The sequence below is a fragment of the Typopeltis vanoorti genome, chromosome 3, assembly GCF_054136105.1.
Source record: "Typopeltis vanoorti isolate ZY-2024b chromosome 3, IOZ_Tvanoo_1.0, whole genome shotgun sequence".
NCBI classification, from domain to species: Eukaryota; Metazoa; Arthropoda; class Arachnida; order Uropygi; family Thelyphonidae; genus Typopeltis; species Typopeltis vanoorti.
Genome location: NC_143551.1, coordinates 50,728,895 through 50,749,999, shown reverse-complemented (window position 1 = coordinate 50,749,999; position 21,105 = coordinate 50,728,895). Strand labels below are relative to the sequence as shown.

The following is a 21,105-nucleotide window of genomic DNA, read 5'->3' as shown; positions in this document are numbered from 1 at the left end:
AGTGGATTATGAAAATAAAAATCTTTTATTCCCTTGTTGCGATTTCATTTTTATTTTCACAGTGATTTAAAACAATAATTATTTATATTTGTTGTTGTAATTGAACTGTTTTTATTGGCAAACAGATTTGAAATTATGACAATAATTTCTTTTTGGCTAGATGAAATTAATGATCACAATTAAAATCCGAGTTGTTTTAGTTGAATTCAATTTTGCTATTTTAATGTGAAATTTGTCAAAACAAATTATATGTGCAGTACTTATGTAAAAAAACAACTCTAGGGTCAGTTGCTGTGCTAATGAATGCTGGTGCATATAACTAGAAACATTAATTTTTATTTTATTTTCCCATGATAAAATAACAGAACTCATTTGTTATTAAAATGTCATTATTAGATAATTCTTTTTGTTGTCTTAGTCATTCTAAGGTATTGATAGCTAAAGTTTAATTTATTCTTTTTTGAGAAAAATCTTTTAGACACTTATTTAAAGGTTCTTGCAACTTTTACACAACAACTACAAATAATGCCAATTATTACCTTATTTCAGAGCAAGAACAACTATGGATCTCAGTCATGTTTCTGATAACTTGAGTTCTGATTTACAAGGACCGTATGCAGAATATTATCTGCTACTGGCAGAAATAAGTAGGTTACTCTGTTTTTGAAATTGATCATCAAATAAAATCATTAACATATAGCTTACTTGTTATAAATAAAGACAATATCATACTCTGTTCATAAGATTCAATAAGCATAACTGTTTTCATGAAATGCTCAAAATATTGAGTATTTCATCACAGATTATTAAGTTGATATTTTAATCTGACACTTAACTTATACACCATTGTGCTAACTATATCACTCAGTGGTCTATAAACAACTTCAAATAATTGTTCTTCTTTTCTTTCAAGTCAGAATGATTGAAAAAAGTTCCAGAAGAAAGCAAACCACTATAGCGATAGTGTAGTGGAAAAAGTTAGAAGACCAAAGACCAATCAAATTGGAAAATTGGACATAGAAAGAGAGTGCAAAATTAAGTTGTGTATGGCATTGTGTCAATGTATAAAAAGCATTGCTCACATGTTAGATTTAATTATTCTACTTATCTCTCCCTCTGGTTTCTTACTGTCTATATGAGGGTGGTCTAAAACGTTCTCGGCCTCGACCATAGATGGCAACACTATTGGCAAGATTTTTTTTTTCTAAGATGGTATATCTGTCATTAGCATCTATGTGAAATTGTAAGTAATTCTATCAAGTAGTGTTTTTATACAGCTGTCTGAAGCAAAATTGTTGTCTGTATCCCTTGAAATGGATAAAACCGAGTATTGTGCGGTTATAAAATTCTTTGTAAAAGAAGGTTTAACGCCAAAAGAAATTCATTCGAAGTTCATAAAAGTTTATGGGTACTCTTCTCCTTCGTTTTCGACAATTAAGAAATGGGCTGCTGAGTTTAAATGTGTCTGTACCAGCCTTGAAGATGATCCATGTGAAAGACATTCAAAAATAATGTAACAACATCAGAAATCATTGATCAAGTGCAAGATACGGTATTGGATGACCGGTGAGTCAAAGTGCATGGAATTTCTAAGACTATACGCATTTCAAAAGAATGTGTGGGATATATTTTTCATGAAGAATTGCAAATGAAAACGCTTTGTGCAAGATGGGTGCCATGCTTGCTACAGCAGATCAAAAATGCACATGCATGTAAATCTCTGAACAGTGCGTGGAGCGTTTTTAACAAGAATAAAACTGATTTTGTGCGTCAATTTATTACAATGATGAGACTTGGATTCACTATTATGCATCAGAATCCAAACAGTAGTGAAAACAGTGGACAGAAGCTGGTTGTTCACCAAAGAAGACAAAGTCAGTTCCATCAGCAGAAATGGTCATGGCATCGGTGTTTTGGGATGCTAAAGGCATTTTGTTTATTAATTATCTTGAAAAGGGTAAAATAACCAGGGAATATTATTCCGATCTTTTAACTAGACTAGACGAAAAAATTTGTGAGAAAAGACCCAGTTTGCAGAAGAAAAAGTCATCTTTCATGAGGACAATGCACCTGCCCACAAACATGTTTTGGCGATAGGAAAATTAAGGGATCTGCATTATGAACTGTTGGAACATCCACCCTATTCCCCAGATTTGGCTCCCTCTGACTTCTGTCTCTTCCCAAAACTAAAACTCCTTCCTTGCTGGTCAGCGATTTTCTTCGAATCAAGAGGTGATTGCAGCTGAGAGTGGGTATTTTGCAGATTTTACTGAGAGTCACTACAGGGACAGGATAATGGCTCTGGAGCATCAGTGGAATAAATGTGTTAGTCTTAAGGGAGATTATGTTGAGAAATAAAGAATAAAGAAAAATAAAAATAATTTTGAAATTATAAATTCATTTTTTTTCTTTGTTATGCCAAGAACTTTTCAGACCACCCTCATACATTTCACACAGTATGCTGAAGAGACAATGATTTGATCAACAGTTATTCTACTGGCCTGACCTCTAGCGAAAATAAAATAAAGTTACAATAAATAAATGAAATAAAATAAAGTAACTACATCAAAGCTATATTCTATTTAAGACAACATCAGAGACACAAATTTTCATATCAATAGTTTTGTTACAGGTAAAAATGTTGTCCTAATTTTTATCTGGAAAAACATGATAATTACATGATAGTTTTTATATTAGATTTAGTATCCTCGATTACTCATGGTCCTATTTATAATTAACTCTTAGGGAGAAAGGTTAAGTAGGTAGAATATGTGCCTTCCATATTCTTGGGATTTTTAGACATCATTACCCTAATCTTAACATCATTATTGTTAAGATTAGGGTGATTGATAAGAATCTCCCAGGCCTCCTTAAATTTACATTCTTACCATTTTCACCATGTTTTGGTGTGATGTAAGCAACAGGTGTTTTTCCACTCGATTCTATGTGAAGTGTTCAGGGCATGATCAGAAAGACCAGCTTGACCATAATTATTATATTTAATATGTTGTTTATGTTCCTTTTTTCTGATAGGAATTGTGCATTCTTTTTCCCCTATATAGAGCAAATTACAGGTGCAATAAATACGGTATATTTCAGGGTGGCCAGCAGAGGGAGGGGATCCTTGGATGAGTTGAGTAAGTTCTTTAATTCTGTGGGAGGTTTAAAGGTGACTTTAAAGTTGTATTTTTGTAGAATTTATTTTGTTTATTTATTTATTCTGTTTATTTTGTCTGATATTCCTTTAATGTATGGAATGGTTATAGTTTTATTGTAGTCTTGTTTAATTTTGTTTTTAAGCGAAGTCTTGTACAGAATTTTGTTGATAGTATTTTGAACTTTAGGATTGTGACTGTGTCTCAATTGAGTGCATGAATCACACGACATATGGTCTCACTCCAGAAACAACTCCAAAGATGGTTTCATTCAATGAGAACCCACTTGTGAAAAAAAAACTATTACAAAGTTATCACTTAAGACAAGTGACAGACACTCCCATAAAAAAACTGGATACTTCATATCTACTGAAAGTAACTTGAACTTGCCCATTGAACCTGATACACCCAATGATATATTAGATATTTTTTCAGAGGAAGAGATGGACACTGATTGCCCATACTTCCCAATATCTAATGCAAAATATAAACCAGACATGTAAGTCCTCAACCTCCTGGAAATCAGACAAGCCTACAAAGGCTAAACAATAGGAAAATTTTTACAATGAAACTGTCTTTGGTTTTGCCAGAATATCGATGATATCAAACACCCACTGCAGAAACACAAACCTTTTTGTTTCTGTCTTCAGGAAATATTTAAAATTCAGTTAGGACCCTACCTTCAGGAATATCACTCTTGTGTGCAAAGACAAAACAGAACTGAAGATGGTCCTGCTCATGGTGGAGTAGCTATTTTCATGGGCAGTCATACTTCTTTCCATCATGTCCAACTTAATACTGCTCTGGAAACAGTAGCAATTTGCCTTTCTGTGGGGGTTTCTTATCACAGTATGCTCAGTATATTTACTACCTGGTTATGAATTAAATGAAACATCTTGATGATCTCGTATTGCAACTGCCTCAGCCCATACTCCTAATGTGGATGACTTTAATGGAAATAACAGTGTGGCAGTTCCAATACGAATAGACATAATCATATCATTGAGCAAATGCTTGGCAACTGTGACCTCTCCCTTATTGATAACAAGAGTAAATAACTTCTTCCATATGCCTATCTGCTTTTATTCTGCATTCGATCTTACAATCCATTCCTCTGCTATTTTTTCACTGCTCACATGGGATGTTAAAGAAAACATATATGGAAGTGATCACTTTCCTGTTATTAGCACTATGTCTTCATAGGAATCATGTCCTCTTACACGAATACCCATATGACAAATGGACCATGCTGACTGGAATATATTTTCCCATCTTGCAAATTTTAATACTGAAGCAGTTAGCCAAACATCTATCAATGAAGCAGTGGAGAATGTAACAGATTATATTGTCCTTGCAGCAGTTATAAAAACAGCATTCTGATTTCCACTCTGTCCAAAACCTTGGTGGAATCCAGAGTACCAAGCGGCCAAAAAAGATCAAGATAGAGCATGGGGATGTGTGAGATGCCAGAGTCAAAAACAGTCCTGGATCCAATTTACATCAGTGATTAATCAAACAACCAGTGCAAAATTTGTCTGGGATAAAATCCAGAAGATGAAAAGTAGATACAGAACACACTGTGAACATCCATTATGTTCCATGGTCTAACTCGGAACATAATAGATGTATTGTTGTTGATCCCAAAGCTATCACAGACACTTTGGGAGAAAACTTTGCCAGCATCTCATCCACAGATTTATATCCTACTAATTTATTTTATTTTTTTTTTATTTATTTTTATTATTTTTTTTAATATTGAAAGAGAAACAGCAGCTTAACTTGATTACCAAGAGGATAGAGCTGTACAATCAGCCATTTGTTAAGGAGGAACTCAAATGCACCCTAGCACAGTAGGCCCTGATGACATCCCTAATGAGATAATAAAACACCCCCTACCATCTTCTGTGGATATCATTCTCGTACCATACAAGTGAATATTTACAGAGGAAAAGTTCCTGCACTCACTCTGAATTTTTGTCCATCTATACTGATCATTCAAAATCGGAGATCTCTGTTGGCTGTGCTATTGTATTTCCTAGCATTACTAACTTCAATCAGATCCCACTCAATTGCAGTAATTATACAGCAGAGTTGCATGCTGTTTAGCTTGCACTTTTGCATTATTATTATTATTTTGATAACCTCCATGGAGTTAACAGACTCATTGTGAGAGGCCCACTCAACCAGCAACATGTCTATCATAATGAGCTTTAAAGTTATTTACACTACCATGGTGCTCCCCGAGATGGAGCACTGCAACTGCGAAGCATTTGAAACCAAGTGAACTGCGGCAATGTCATGTTGCATTCATTTGTCGAGAGCATGTGTAGCTCATTGGAAGTGGCATTTGCACTCCATAGTGCTTGATCACCCATGCTTGTCTACTCACTGACTGGAACATTTTCTAAGCCTTTCTTCAAATGGCTCCTGAATTCTCTGGCACAGGCAAGCGGGTTTTGTCTCCCATAAACTTTGGTTTTTCATTCCATAAACTCAAGAAAATTGACTGCAGAACCCATGCTTTCCTACTAACCTAATCTGAACACTAGAAATATATTGTGTTAGGATTAGGGACCATGAGATGCAGCACTTGTCAGCAACTTCTCTTCACCAGATGCTGGATATTGTTAGTGATAGTCTTGGGCCAGCTTTCTTTAATTGGCCTCTAGTTGAGATCGAACTGCCCCTCAGTCTCCAAAAATTTAGATAGGGATAAACCAGCTTCACCTATTCCCTGTATGGAAATCAAAGTCATTAGAATTTTTTATTTTTTTTTTATTACACTATCTACATTCACAATGCATTCCACTCACTAACAACTTATCACATAAAAAATCTACTCCTCACACCCTTCTTCACCACATCTCTATAGTTTCCATTTGTTTATATGTTATAAAAGAAAACTCCTACCAGAATTCTCTCCCTTTCTGGTGTATAATCCACATCCAGTACTTCATGAGGTGTTACAACTTGTGTACAAAATAAGCACTTTTAATTTTGATGTTTGGTTGTGTTGGATTCCCAACCACATTGGAATCGAGGGAAATGACATCGCAGGTGCAGCTGCTAGATCAGCTCATACTTTCTTGACATACTGTTTGATGGTCCCTTATACTGACTATACATGGGTCATAAAAACAAAGTTAATTGCCAATGGCAATTCTACTGGCAGGAAGCACTGTTGAACCAATTGCATGAGATTAAGCCTGAAATTAAGTATTGGCAGTCTAAGTCAGCATGTTGGAGGCTTAATGGAATATATGCAGCACTTGGAAAGGATTAAAACTGATTTTAATCCTTATAATATTCATCTGAGTCACTGAGACATCTTCAAGGATTACAAAAAAAAAAAATTATAACACACACTCAAATACAACACAGTACTAAGTGAAACACATAGGTTACTCCAAAGTCCTATCTAGTTGGTGTGCCTTCTATGCGCCCATAGAGGGTGCCCCACTCTCCCACCACCACCACAACCACCCTTCTCAACAATATTGTATTATTAAAACCCTAACCATGAGAGCCCACAATCTTTGTTCCAGTGGAACCGCCCTGTCAACCGAACTCAACTGCATACAAAACACCTTCCTTTCAAATGGCTACAGCAATTACAGAATTAAAAAAATAATCAGTTCCTCTCCCATTCCCTGGCCATCTCTTCAGAAGGATTTCAGAAATGCCATCACCATAGCCTACATCCATGGTACATCAGAAAAAATAGCCAGATCCTTCAAAAAGTACAACCTCCACACAACGTTCAAGCCCCACCGTAAACTTACTGCCCTTATCTGTTCCACCAAAGATCAGCTCCCTCCTCTCTTAGTGCTTTTAGTTTATAAAGTACCCTGTTCCTTCAAGCTAGCTTACTTTGGACAGACAGGCAGATCAGCAACCACCTGCTTAGAAGAACACAAATCATACACCTGCAATCATGACTATCATCAATCTTGCCTTGCAGACCATGTTTTGAATACAACCCACAGTATCTCCTGGAAAAAAACACTGTGCTCCACCATAGTAAATTTGAAAAAGAAAGACTATTTTTAGAATCTACAGCAGCATTCAGAAATCAACTGAATTTAAATAAATACAGTTGCATAAAACTTCCCAAAATTTGGGAAACACTAATTATCAGAGATCCTACCTTACATCCTAGGCCACCTACAAATGCCCATCGAGTGTGCACCCTAGATAGGACTTTAGAGTCACCCATGTGTTTCAATTAGTATTGTGTTGTATTTGAGTGTGTTAAAATAGTTTTTTTTGTAATTCCTAAAGATGTCTCAGTGACTGAGATGAAATGTTAGAAGAATTAAGATCAGCTTTAATCCTTTCCAAGTGCTGTATATATTCCATTAATTAAGCCTTTCTAACATGATATCCTCACAGGCACTTAATTCTCAACACAGTCTAGGTCAGCTTAGGAACAGAAGAGAGGAAGTTGTTCTTGCTAGGCTCTGCATAAGTCATTTTACATGTTCTTATTTACTGAGGGCTGATGAACCACCGATGTGTGAGAAATGCATCACCCATTTCATTCGTATAAAAGAATGAAACATTCTTTTATAATTGTGCCTCCTCATCTGGAACTCTATTTCTTCACATTAATTTATTAACATAAAAAATTTTCCTTGTCCTGCCTGATGGCTCTTTAGACTTCTCTATGTAATCGCTTATGTCTTTAGTCCCTCCATCTTTTGATTAGATCCCATGTTAAATTTGATATCCATGGCTCTCTTGGTCTTCTAATTGGCCCTAGATACTTTTTGGCTGTATCCTGTATCAAGCCCCACAGTAAACATACTGCCCTTATCCTCCACCAGAGATCAGCTCCCTCCTCTCTCAGTGCCTTGAGTTTATAAAGTACCCTGTTCCTTCAAGCTGGCTTACTTTGGACAGACAGGCAGATCAGCAACCACCTGCTTAGAAGAACACAAATACTGAGACCTCTAGGGAATCAAGGACTCATCAAGGGAGGCTGTAAATTACCAATCCCAGCTATCATACCTTCCCTTAAATTCATTTACACTAGATATATTATCAGAGATCCCACCTTACATCCTAGGCCACCTGCAAATGCCCATAGAGTGTGCATCACCTAGATAGGACTTTAGAGTCACCCATGTGTTTCAATTAGTATCGTGTTGTTACATTAGTTTTTTTTATTACAATAGTTGTTACAACACTCACTACCCCCTGAGGGCAAATTTATTCCACTCACTCACTGCTCTCTGGGAGAAAAACCTAACTCTTACCCCTTTCTTGACTGAGAACAACCTTAACTTCTGTGGATGCTCTTGTGTTCTCTCCCTACCTTCCATATAACAAAAAATTTCATCGTTTGAAAAATTTGACAACCTCTATTTGACCTGAACCCACCTTGTTTTTCTTTAAGTTTTTCATTGAGACCAAACATGCCATTTATAGACCTCTTTCATATCACCACTCTTTCTCCTGTTAACCAAAGTCTGTCCTCATAATCTAAATCCCATAATCTGGATATAATCTTTGTAACTCTTCTTTGCACCCTTTCCACAACTTCTTTATTCCCCTTGGAACCTGGGAGACCAAATCTATGCACAGTAATCCAGGTGTGGTTTTATCAAAGCCTTATAAAGAGGCAAAATGACTTCCATATCCTTGCATGTCAAGGTTCGCTTCAACATCACAATTATCCCCCGAGTTGTATTTGCAACTTTTGCTATGTGACCATTGAACTTTAAATTCTTATCCACCAATACACCAAGATCCCTTGCCTCTTCAGTTTCTTGTAGTATAACCCTGCTAATATAATATGCCATTGGAACTCTAATCACACCAAAGTGCATAACTTTACACTTACTAACATTAAACTGACATCCATTTTTGTTTGTCCAGATTTCCAGTCTATTCAAATCATTTTGTAATTGCTGAATATTAGTAGCATCCCTGATTGCCCTGCCTATCTTCGCATCATCAGAAACAATTGTAAATCTGATGATAGATCTTGCTTAATGCCATTAATGTATAGATTGAAAAATAATGGCCCAAGGACTGAACCCTGAGGTATACTACTGCTTACCTTAAATCTGGCAGATTCATACCCACTGTATACCACTTTTTGATATCTGTCTGTCAATCATCCCCTGATCCAAGTCAATAGATTATATTCCAATACCATATCTACAGTTTATGCAACAATCTATCGCATGGTATCCTATCAAATGCCTTAGAAACATCCAACATTATCATAGTGTATCCATATCCTTTATTCAACTCGGCCGTAACATTGTTATAAAATATGAGCAAATTGCTAAAACATGACCTTCCTTTAGTAAACCCATGCTGTTCCCTGCAGCATATAGAATGCCTGTCTACCCATTTCTGTATGCGAGTTCTTACCAGCTTCTCTAAAATCTTCACTACCACCCCAGAGATACTAATAGGTCGGTAGTTAGACACATCAGTTTTTGCACCACCCTCGTGCAATGGAACTATCATACATTCCTTCTATTCCTGTGGTATCATTCCTGAACTAGTCCGCGCTGTTAGCCTAGTGGCTTTGTGCTTCACAACCATATGCCTGGGGAAGGAATGTCCTGGGTTCGATTCCCATCACCGGCGTGAGGAGCTTAAGGATCTTCCTCAGCCATAGCCAAGTTAGCCAGTCTTGGGCATGGACAGCAGGGATTTTCATCCCGCAAGTAGGCAAACCGGCCCCGTAAATACATACGGATCTACAGCCATAAATGCTTAACCCCCCCATGAGGGGGCTCAACTCGCCCCAATAGGGACGGGGGAGAAAAGGGAGGAAACTCCATATGAATAAATAAAATTCCTGAACTGAGACTCAAGTTATACAAATGTGTGAAAAGCCTAGCCAATTCAGCTGAACATTCCTTTAGCAAACGGGCTGATATTCCATCTGTCCCTATTGACAAATTCTTATCCAGGTTATGCAAGATCTCTTCAACCTCATTTTCATGAACCTCTAACTCTTCATCCAACGTAGTAGTAGCACTGTGCACCATGCTACTGCTACATACACCTGGTTTATATATCTTAGCAAAGTGAGCACTCATTAACTGAACAATCTCCTTAGCTACCGACTGCTGCTACTCCTTAGCTTACTCATGTACCATCTGCATTCAATAAAGTTATTCTTCCACATTCATTCTTTCTTTTGCTTGCGGCATAACGATAAAATTCTTTTGGATTGCCTTTAGCTTGCATGGCCAATTACTTTTCTGGCCTGAGCTTTATATATTTCATAACTCCTCTCACTCTTATTCTCACGATATTCTTTCCACATCATCTTCTTCTTGTGGATCTCTTGCTTAATAAGGCTGCTCATCCATTTCACTCCCAATCTATTTATTCTTTATTTCATGTTTTATTTGATGTTTCTTCTATGAACCCACTAGGGATTACTCTGACATCCAGTCTAGTGGGATTAGGCCTGACTTGGAAGGTTTCAGAGTCTCAATCTTACTTTGGTTTTACTAGTTGATGGGCTGTACCACACTGCTTCAGGATAAGCATGCACTGTCTGTTTGGAGAGTCAGGTAATCAGTCTGTTGCATTGATCTAGCAATGTTAGATGTTCAAGTATAGGTCCATCATGAGTGTTTCTGGAAGCAGGTGTTGATAATAACTAATCTGTTAGCATGGACAAATTCCAACAGTCTTTCACCATGGGTGTTACGCTCATTGAGACCAAACATGTCATACTTAAGCCTAACTCTTGTACTCTTTCCCACTTTTGCATTAAAATCTCTCCTTGGCAGGCAGTCCAAAATAGTCAGTAGATTTTCATAGAATTCTTCACTCTCTTTTCTAGATCTACAAAGCTTATGTACAGATCCTTGTCATATTCCCGTGAAGATCTCCGTTTTTGTTGTAAAGTGAAAAACTGTTCTTGACAACCTCTATTTGACCTAATCCCATCTTGTTCTTCTTTAAGTTCTTCTTCCACACTTCTTCTTCTCAACTTCTTTTCAAGTATGCTTGCATGCATCTTACCTGGAACATTGAATAGAGAAATTCCTGTATAATTCTTACATTCAGCTTTATTCAATTTTTTATAGTGGAAACAATGAGAGCTCTACTGCAATCATCTGGAATTTGATTTTCTAACTAGACCTTTGAATTACGCAATTGAACCATTACAAACTTTTATACATCCATATTTTTGAGGCATTTCTGGTGAAATATCATCTACTTCAACTCTTTTCTGCATTTCCCGTTTTTGATACCTTTTCCTGTCTCAAGCATTGATAGGTATTCCTTTTGAAAATTTTGTACTACTGTCTGTCCCTGCTTATTTTGTTTAATGGTCTTTCGATGTAATTACTCCAGACATCTAGTATATTCTTATCTACAAATTAAATGTAACCTTGTCATCTTTGATTCCTTTAGAGTACTCTTTCCTCCATTTCTAAGCTTTTTCAATAGTGTCTGGAACATTTTGCCACCTGATATTATTTTCTATATTATTATTATTTTACACCTTCAGGGAGCCAAAGACTCATCGAAGGAGGGCACCTACTCTATAACTCTGTCTCCACTTAATCCACCAACTGTCTGCAACTCCACCAGTGCCATCTACCACAGCCAATCACAAACATCCATGCACATGGCAGGATTAGAACCTGCAGCCTTTTGGCTGGAGAGTGGATACGCTAGCCACTCAGCCAGCCATGCTGGCTTATTCTTACTAAATTCTTATCTATTCTTACTTTATTCTTACTGAAGTCGTCACATGACCTTTGTTTAGATACTTTTACATATAGATTAGCTCTCTTACATTTTTCTCTGCATTCTTGTAGGGCATCCTCTGACTTATTTGCTAGGAACTTTTGTATGGTTTCTTTTCTAGGACTGCTTCTTTAACATATTGTGTTCTACCATGATGTTCTTATTTTTCTATCCTTTCAGACAACTTCACCACATACCTCCCTAGCTGAATCAGTCAATGGCTTTTCAGAGTTTGCCACTGAGACTCCAAGGTTTAGTTCTTGTTTTCAAACTGTTTCTTTTTTTTTTTTTTTTCAATAATGTTTGTATAGTTAAGTCTACAACAATTTACCTGTAAAAGCTGCTTGACTAATTCTTTTTAAAACTTTCTTACATACTGTTCTTTTCAATGTGAAATTCATTTTTATCCTGCTTAGTATTAAGTAATGGTCACTTCCAATTTAAAATCCTATGTACACTCTTGTATCCTGAACCAGCATGAAGATATCACTCTTAACAATGATGTGGTCAATGAGGCTTTTCTTATTTCTTGTATCTTCTCTCCATGTAAACTTGTGCACATCCTTATGTTGAAACATGGTCTTAGTAATAACTCGGCTGTATCCTGAGCAGAAATCAGCAGATACTGTTATTATTAGCTTTGCCCTTTTCTCCAGATTTTCCCAAAACATTCCTATATTATACCTGGTGGGATTCATTTTGTATTCTATTGTTTAGATCTCCAACAAGGACTATGTTTTCTGTTTTCTTTGTCAGCTGCCTGGTCTGATGATGCAAAAAATCTCTCCACTTGTTCCATAGGGGAATCTTCTGTGGGACTATAGGCACAAATATTGTCTATTTTACCATTTTGAAGTTGACCCACATAACTTTGCTTGAAACTATCTTCCAGTTAAGAGTTTATATCTTCATGTTTGATGTTGAATGCTCTCACTACTTCTTCCTTTTCTTCATTGTGCTCAGATATAATTATATCTGTGGTACACAAGTTGGTTAGGATACTCCTTTCCCCTCACTTTTGACACACTTGTTGCTTTTTAGAGAAATACCATTTATTAGTCCTGTGTAAATACTATAAATTTGTCAGAAATATCATTGATAATTCACATGAAAACACAACAGAAAAAAAAAAAAAATATATATATTAATACAGTACTTCTCTAAAACTACAGTTCATGTAGCTCTTGTAATTGTAGTAATGATGGAAATAGTTAAGCACATCAGTTATCCCTCTTGCCAACCAAAAAGAAATTTACGTATAATATAAAATTTAGATTATAATAAGGATAGTTAAAAGAACATATCCTGGTAGTGCAATTTCATAAGGATGACATGATATTTGGAGTTGAACTTAATGAGTAAGTGTACAATGTGAGAAAAGTGTTGAGATTGAAACTTAGTTACGTGAAATTTAGGTACTTGCATCGAATAGCGAAAAATGATATGTGAATATAAACAGTAAACAAGGAAGATGATGAATGGAATGAACTATATAGCGGAGGATAGCCTACACTTAGAAGCCCAGTCACACATTTTATTAATTGATTAGCATACGATATAAGAGGCCACTATCTCAAGGGGGTATAGAGTATATTATTATCATCATAATTTTCTCTACACCTCTTGAGACATATCAGGAATTTGATGATTGAATTAGAAGGATGGTTAAGTTGGCTGACATAAGAGTAATGTACAGTGTATACAGATCTCTCTCTCTCTCTCACAAATAGGTTAATCTATTTTAAAAAAAAAATTATGAGATTTATCTTGTTTTCACTAGTAAAGTAGCCAATCCTCTGTAATCTTCCATTATCTCTACTAACCTACCCTTAAAGTTCAGCCACATATTTGATTAATGCTTTGCATGTGATATAACAGGTCATCTTATTAAGCTAGTCTGCTGATATCAGTTTTTTTTTCTTGTAAATTGTATGATTATTTGGCTGTTTTGTGTATTTTAGAAGTAAAATATAACGCACATAATAAAGCAGCTGTTATTTATTTATTTATTTTTTTAAATGAGTTCATAATATAGCGTGAAATGCCATTCATTCAACAACCTTGTGGTTGACTTGAAGATACTGTGAGGGATGTCCTGCTAATGAGAAGAAAAATAGCATATTTATGCAGAGTCCTTCACAGGATAAAATATGAGCCCAATCTGCCAGAGGAATGTTTGCCGTGTAGGGAGAACTTTGTTTATGAGAATAAGAGTTTTCGCTCTTTTAAGGTTTCTGCCTAGTCTCTGAAGAGAACCAACCAGTTTAAAACAGCAGTCAGGCCAGTGAAACCTTAAAAAATGCACTAATAAAAGGTGAATATGTGGATGCTTGGACAATGCTCATGTCTTTTAAGTAGTGCAAACTAAAGCAACTCCAATGCCGAGGATTGAATTCTCGTAAACTCTCTGGTCATTTTTATGAAACTTGCATAGTTTCTACAAACATTCAGTTTTGAAATAATGTTGGATCTAATATCCACTTTGCCTATGAAATAAACTACAGTCATTTTTTGGAAGAGGAAAGGAGAGAATATATATATATATATATATATGGTCTAGAGGCAGCGTAGGAAATTATTATATACAAATATCACATTTCATTTGCTAAATATAATTTCAGTTTCGCTGTATTTATAAAAGGTTTATTTATATATATATATTGGCAGTGTAGGAAATTATTATATACATATCACATTTTATATGCTAAATATAATTTCAATTTTACTGTATTTATAAAGGTATATTTTTTTTTCCTTTTTTTTTTATTTTTTATAGAAGCTCAAAACTTTGATGTCATAAGATTCTCTTCCTATCGAACTGCTTGTAAACTTAGATTTATTCAAAAACGGATTAATTGTAAGTTCTCTCACTTTTGACATAAGTTTTTAAATGTTAAAATATCAGCTGTACATCATCATGTTTTTTATTATATGACATAGAGTTCATAGTCACAAACACTTGTATACTTTATTATACCTATTTTTTTTCTTGTTATGTTTGTCATGTTTTATAGCATTCCTCACAAAAGATTGAAAACTTTAACTATGGTAGACTAGTACTGTTGGCAGGCTAAGTGGTAGGTAGATATTACTCTGAGTTAAGCTGCTTAGAAAACATAAGTAATTATGCTGCAGTACTTTAATACTAATATTTGCCTATAATACTCATACTAAGGTATTGTCAGAACTGATCAATTAATGTGCAGTCATAATGGCACATAGCCAAGCAATGAGTAAGTGTTCAAAATATTCAAGCAAGTTTCTTGATGGACATTAGAGATTGATATTTTCCAGATCTTAGGATCAATACCTGGCTCACTAAATCTCAAATTGCCAGCCCATCTTCATTCATTCATTCAGTATCCAGGTAGATACCTAACAGGGTGCACCACGAGAAAGTAAGGATTGGTCATTAGGTCAGAAGCCCTGGTTGTTTCTCTACATTCCTTTAAAGGCTATGTGGAGGTCTCCTCTCAGTTATACAGCTTTGACCCTTAAACAAGGATGCATTAAGTGTATTTAAAAACAGAAGGGAGCTCTATTTAATATATTATTTTCAAGACTCATAAGAATAAAGTGGTTTTCAAATTTCAAAATAATGAATTTAATGAATAATGAATTCTGTTTCCACTAAAGAGAAGCTTATATTGGCTCTTATTCATAACTGAATTTTTTTAAAGAACATTGCAATGTAGACTGATATTAACTGCAATAAATGTTGTATTTCCAATATTTTAGCAAAGTCAAATTGCCATCATCTGGAAACACTACAATATGATATGCGCTCGTAGACATTACATAAGTAATGACGCTGAAGCCTGGCAACTAAAAGTGAGACTCCAAGATTTCAACTCTTGTGTTTTGGTAAGATTCAGATTTCTCAAGATCATTCGACAGTTTCATTCAAATTAATTAACTTAAGGAATTCACAACGTACACTATAATATGAATTAAATTAAACTTGAATATGTGTTTCCAATATTTCGGCAATGTCACGTTGCCATCTTCAAAGGAACTTAAAATAACATGCACACAGTAAATGAGGATGAAGCAAGCAAGCTATTGTTTCTCCTAAAAGTCCTGATGGTGCCCCCTAGCAGGCTATGTAGGTATTCTTGGCTGTTGGGCTGAAGTTCTACTGATGTACGTCTCCCAAATTTGGGGCAGTCTCATGCAACCAAATTTGTTGAGGTTTAGCATGTTTCTTAGGGCTGCGACTGATTCTATGAAAAGTCTTTCAAATTTGAACTTGCTATGGTGTATTCTTGTGGCTTTCTTCCACTGTATTCTATGGCGTGTATCCAGAGCATGGTCTGCAAGACCAAAGTGGCTATACTGATGAAAATGGATGTAGTCCTTGTTTTCTAAAATTCTGATATTCGCTGTCCTGTCTGTTTGGCGAAAGTAGGACAGCTTACAGCTGCAAGGGACTTGGTATACACCAGGTAGGTCGTGTTTTTAGGATTTTGGTAATTTTTTCTGAGGTGCCTTGGATGAAGGGAATGGTGATGGATTTAGAGTAATCCTTGTTGTGAAGGGGGGGGGGGAAGGGTTGTGGTTTACTGGTTTCAGTATTTTTTGGATTTTTTTTGGTGGGGGGTAGCCATTGACTGAGAAAGTGTTGAGGATGTGATTTAGTTCAGTGGTTAGGGCATTGTCGTTTGAACAGATTAGTTTAGCCCTGTTGTATAGTGTCTTAATAACACCATATTGTTATGAGGGGGTGGCGGGATTGTTGTGTATCTGCCTGTATGGGTGGGTTTTCTATAAACTGAGAAAACCAAGGTTCCATCAAACTGGCGATTGAATAGTGTGTCTAGGAAAGGGAAGCTGTTGTTTTTCTCTTTTTCCAGGATGAACCTGATTCTGGGGTTTTGGTTTAAGTATCAGAGCCATGTGGCCAAATAGCAAACACGTCATCAATGTAGCGTAGCCATATGCTTTGTTTTTGTGGGGCAGAGTTTAAGACTTTCTCTTCAAAAGTCTCCATAAAGAAGTTGGCCAAGGGTGGGGAAACTGGTGAACCCATTGCTGTCCCCTCTATTTGTTTGTAGAATTTTCCCTTCCAAACGAAATAGCCTGAGTTCATTGTGAATTGAAATAGGGCTGAGATATCGGGAGGAAATTTAGCTTGGATTAGTTCTAAGGTTTCCTTGAGTGGGACATTTGTGAATAAGGAGGGGACGTCAAAACTGACCATTATGTCAGTATGTTGGAGTGTAAGGTTTTCTATGCTGGCTTTGAAGTGGGCTGAATATGGTGAATGGTGATGAATACGGGGAGCTGAACATGCTACAGAATATGGTGGAAGAAAGCCACAATAATACACCGTAGCAAGTTCAAATTTGAAAGACTTCATGGAATCAGCCTCAACCCTAAGAAACATGCCAAACCTCAACAAATTTGGTTGCATGAGACTGCTCCAAATTTGGGAGACGTACATCAGGAGACCTTCAGCCCAATAGCCAAGAATGCCTACATAGCCCACTAGGGGCACCATCAGGACTTTTAGGAGAAACAATAGCTTCCTCGCTTCATCCTCATTTGCTGTGTGTTGTGCCTGTGTGTTTATTTTAAGTTCCTTTGAAGATGGCAACGTGATGTTGCCAAAATATTGGAAATATATATTAAAGTTTAATTTAATTTATACTATAGTGTACGTTGTGAATTCCTTAATTTAATTAATAATCATGTATAACCAACGTATAAGCCTTTCTACGAGAATTACTGTCATCCACGGAGATTCCATCGCATGCAAGGCCCGACAATATGGTAAAATGAAGCTGAAGTTATCAAGACAACTGAATCGTCCGACCTTCCTAAAACCCTGCTGGGATAATCAGGTAATCCCCATTTCTGGGAAATTTAAGCTCCGTTTCTTTTCACAAAAGGCTCTCTGAATTTATAACTGCTCCAGCATACGCTCTGCTACGGGAACAAATTGCCACTCGCGTTCTCCTAGCTGACGTACACAAAGCTATTCGGGTACTTCAAGAAGAGCTTTCTAACACGTTAAATCACGAGTTTTGGTCAATTTTATATGACGTCTCGTGCACTGCGGCAGATAAAGAATTTGAGAAAATATGGGGTCAACATATCAAGAAATTTGAGAAATTAAAAAAGAACTCGATCTTCGAACCAGAACTTCCAACCAACACTGTAGTCAACCTTTCTTTAGTTCCTTTGAATCCTGCAGCACTTATCGCTCTTTCACGTGGCCACAACTTCGCAATTGCTCCCAGAAAAATACCGGCCGAGGATATAATGATCCAGATTGAACGCAGGATCCACCACTTTCCAAACCACATCGCCAACAACATTAGACTGGATGTAGCCTGTGTTCTCACCAAAGCAAGACACCAAAACCAACATATCCAATAGTGAATATAAAGTTCTTCAGGAAATGAAGAAAAACAAAGAAATAGTAATCACCAAAGCGCATATGGGAAACTCCACCGTAGTACTCAACCAAACGGACTACACAGGTAAGCTTAATGCTTTATTATTAGATCAGGCTACTTAACCCCCTATTGAATACAATCCCACCAACACTCACAAATCAGAAAACTCCATAGGCTCCTTAAGAAGGTCACTTCTTGGGCTGTAGAAGTTACTAACAAATTAAAACCATTTATACCCCTCCGTATATATGGACTCCCAAAAATACATAAAGAAAAGGTGCCATTACGTCCCATAGTGGATGGCATTGATTCCACCACATACAAATTAGCTAAACATTTGGCCAATGCCCTCACACATTATACTGGCAACACACATAAAAAAACTCAGCCCACTTCAAAGCCAGCATAGAAAACCTTACACTCCAACATACTGACATAATGGTCAGTTTTGACGTCTCCTCCTTATTCACAAATGTCCCACTCAAAGAAACCTTAGAGCTAATTCAAGCTAAATTTCCTTCCGATATCTCAGCCCTATTTCCGTTCACAATGAACTGTGAACAAAGTTCACAGTTCATTGTGAACGGAATGCTGATGGATTACTCTGAAACCATCAGCATTCCCTACATCCAAAGCACCTCGGAAAAAATTACCAAAATCCTAAAAAAACTTGACTTGACCTCTTGTTACAGACTGTATAGAAAATTAGCATCCCTTATCTGCTGCACTAAAGACCAACCACTTCCCCTAGACCTACCTGGTGTATACCAAGTCCCTTGCAGCTGTAAGCTGTCCTACTTTCACCAAACAGGCAGGACAGCGAATATCAGAATTTACGAACACAAGGACTACATCTGTTTCAACCAGTATAGCCACTCTGGTCTTGCGGACCATGCTCTGGATACATGCCACAGAATACAGTGGAAGAAAGCCACAATAATACACTGTAGCAAGTTCAAATTTGAAAGACTTTTCATGGGATCAGCCTCAACCCTAAGAAACATGCCAAACCTCAACAAATTTGGTTGCATGAGACTGCCTCAAATTTGGGAGACGTACATCAGGAGAACTTCAGCGCAACTGCCAAGAATACCTACATAGCCAGCTAGGGAGGCACCATTAGGACTTTTAGGAAAAACAATAGCTTCCTCGCTTCGTCCTCATTTACTGTGTATAGTACCTGCGTGCACGTGTCTTTATTTCAAGTTCTTTTGAAGATGGCAACGTGACATTGCCGAAATATTGGAAATATATATTAAAGTTTAATTTAATTTATATTACAGTGTACGTTGTGAATTCCTTAAGTTAATTAATAATCATGTATAACCAATGTATAAGCCTTTCTACGAGAGTTTCATTCAAAATGAAAAAAATCAGGGAAGTGAATACTTGTTTCACAGATTTTAATTGTCACTTTACCACATAGCAGATTGAATCTACACTGCTCATACACTTTGAGATACTTTGCAACTTCATCTTTAGGTGAGGATCAAAATCATGCAGTCTGTTATTTGATAAGTAATTATACCAAACTGCACTCTGCAAGGTCACTTTAGGAATAAATAACTGCTAAATCACATAGGTGCAAAGCCCGATATCAGGATCAGTGTGTGCTATATATCTGTCTACTCTCACCATTCATGGTAGCATGATTGTTGTGTATAAAACAAAACTATCTCGTTGGACAGGTACAACAGAACCAATGTATGTTACTTAATGTGATGACATAATCCTTGGGCATATGCATGCCTTGGAAAGCACTGACCTTTAACTGACCGAGTATAACTAACTAGTTGTGATTTCTGAACAAGAGGTGTTTTTTAAGCAAATGCTGTGAACAATATGAATGTCATTTTTGTATTCGGCACATATTATGTTGAAATCACTTAACTTTTCCTAAAGGTTTCAGTGTTGTGAAGTTATGTTTATAGTCTCTTTTGGTCTGTTACTTTTTGCAAAGACTCTATCTGGTATCTGCCTCATTGGTATGGAAGCAAGCCTATATTCAGCCTTTTTAGTGGATATTAAAAGGTTTCTTTAAACTATCAAGACCATTGCCCTGATCCCTGTGCTTTAAACATCACCGAAGTGATGACAGACAATCATTAACAAATTTCTTTTTGTTCTTGTGGCATAAATCCTTTAAACAAACAAAACCTTCTTCACCATTTAGATGACTGCTGATATGAATTTATACTTGCCACTCTATATTCACGGAAAAATCCATTTCTAACGGATAATTTTGGAAGTGGAATCACTCTTAACATTTCTATGACATTTGATCAGGTGTGGCCTGATCAAATGTCATAGCAATATCACCAATATTATATTTTTGCATTCTTTCCTGTTAAAGATTTCCTTAATTCTTTCCAGGCTTCACATGACTCCTAAAAGTAAACACAATATACTAATGCTTCATGAAGTGGATGCTTTTTGAAGCATAAACAGTGTATCAAAATTGCCTGAATATAGCATTTTGTATTTATAGCTTAGAAAGATCTCACCAGTTAGTCTTTTTTTTGTTTCAGTCACCCCTATTATGTCAATCTGGTACTTATCCAATTCCTCAGCCAGCTTCCTTTCTTTGCCATTGAGGCTTCTTATGTTGATAGTACCGATCTTCTTGAACACTGATGATGTTGGGTTTGGGTGAATTTCAGGATTTATTCCAGTAGCTGACTTTTTGCTGTTCACCCTGGTTCCCTGGCGCAAACAACTGGGATCTTGTTTAACCAGACGACGCTCCAGCTGGCATGAAATTCTTTCATGTTGTACCATCATTTTATTTGTGGTTTAAGCCAATAAGAATA

At 36.5% G+C, this 21,105-nt stretch overlaps 1 protein-coding gene across 1 annotated transcript in view; it reads left to right on the top strand.

Moving 5' to 3' along the window:
• The first annotated feature begins 562 nt into the window (after positions 1-562).
• The window catches only part of LOC150108119 (dystrobrevin beta-like), a 262,083-nt gene continuing 241,540 nt past the window's right edge, over positions 563-21,105 (top strand). The window contains 2 exon segments of the mRNA XM_090415602.1: positions 563-647; positions 14,671-14,751. Coding sequence (XP_090271728.1) covers positions 563-647; positions 14,671-14,751 — 166 coding nt within the window.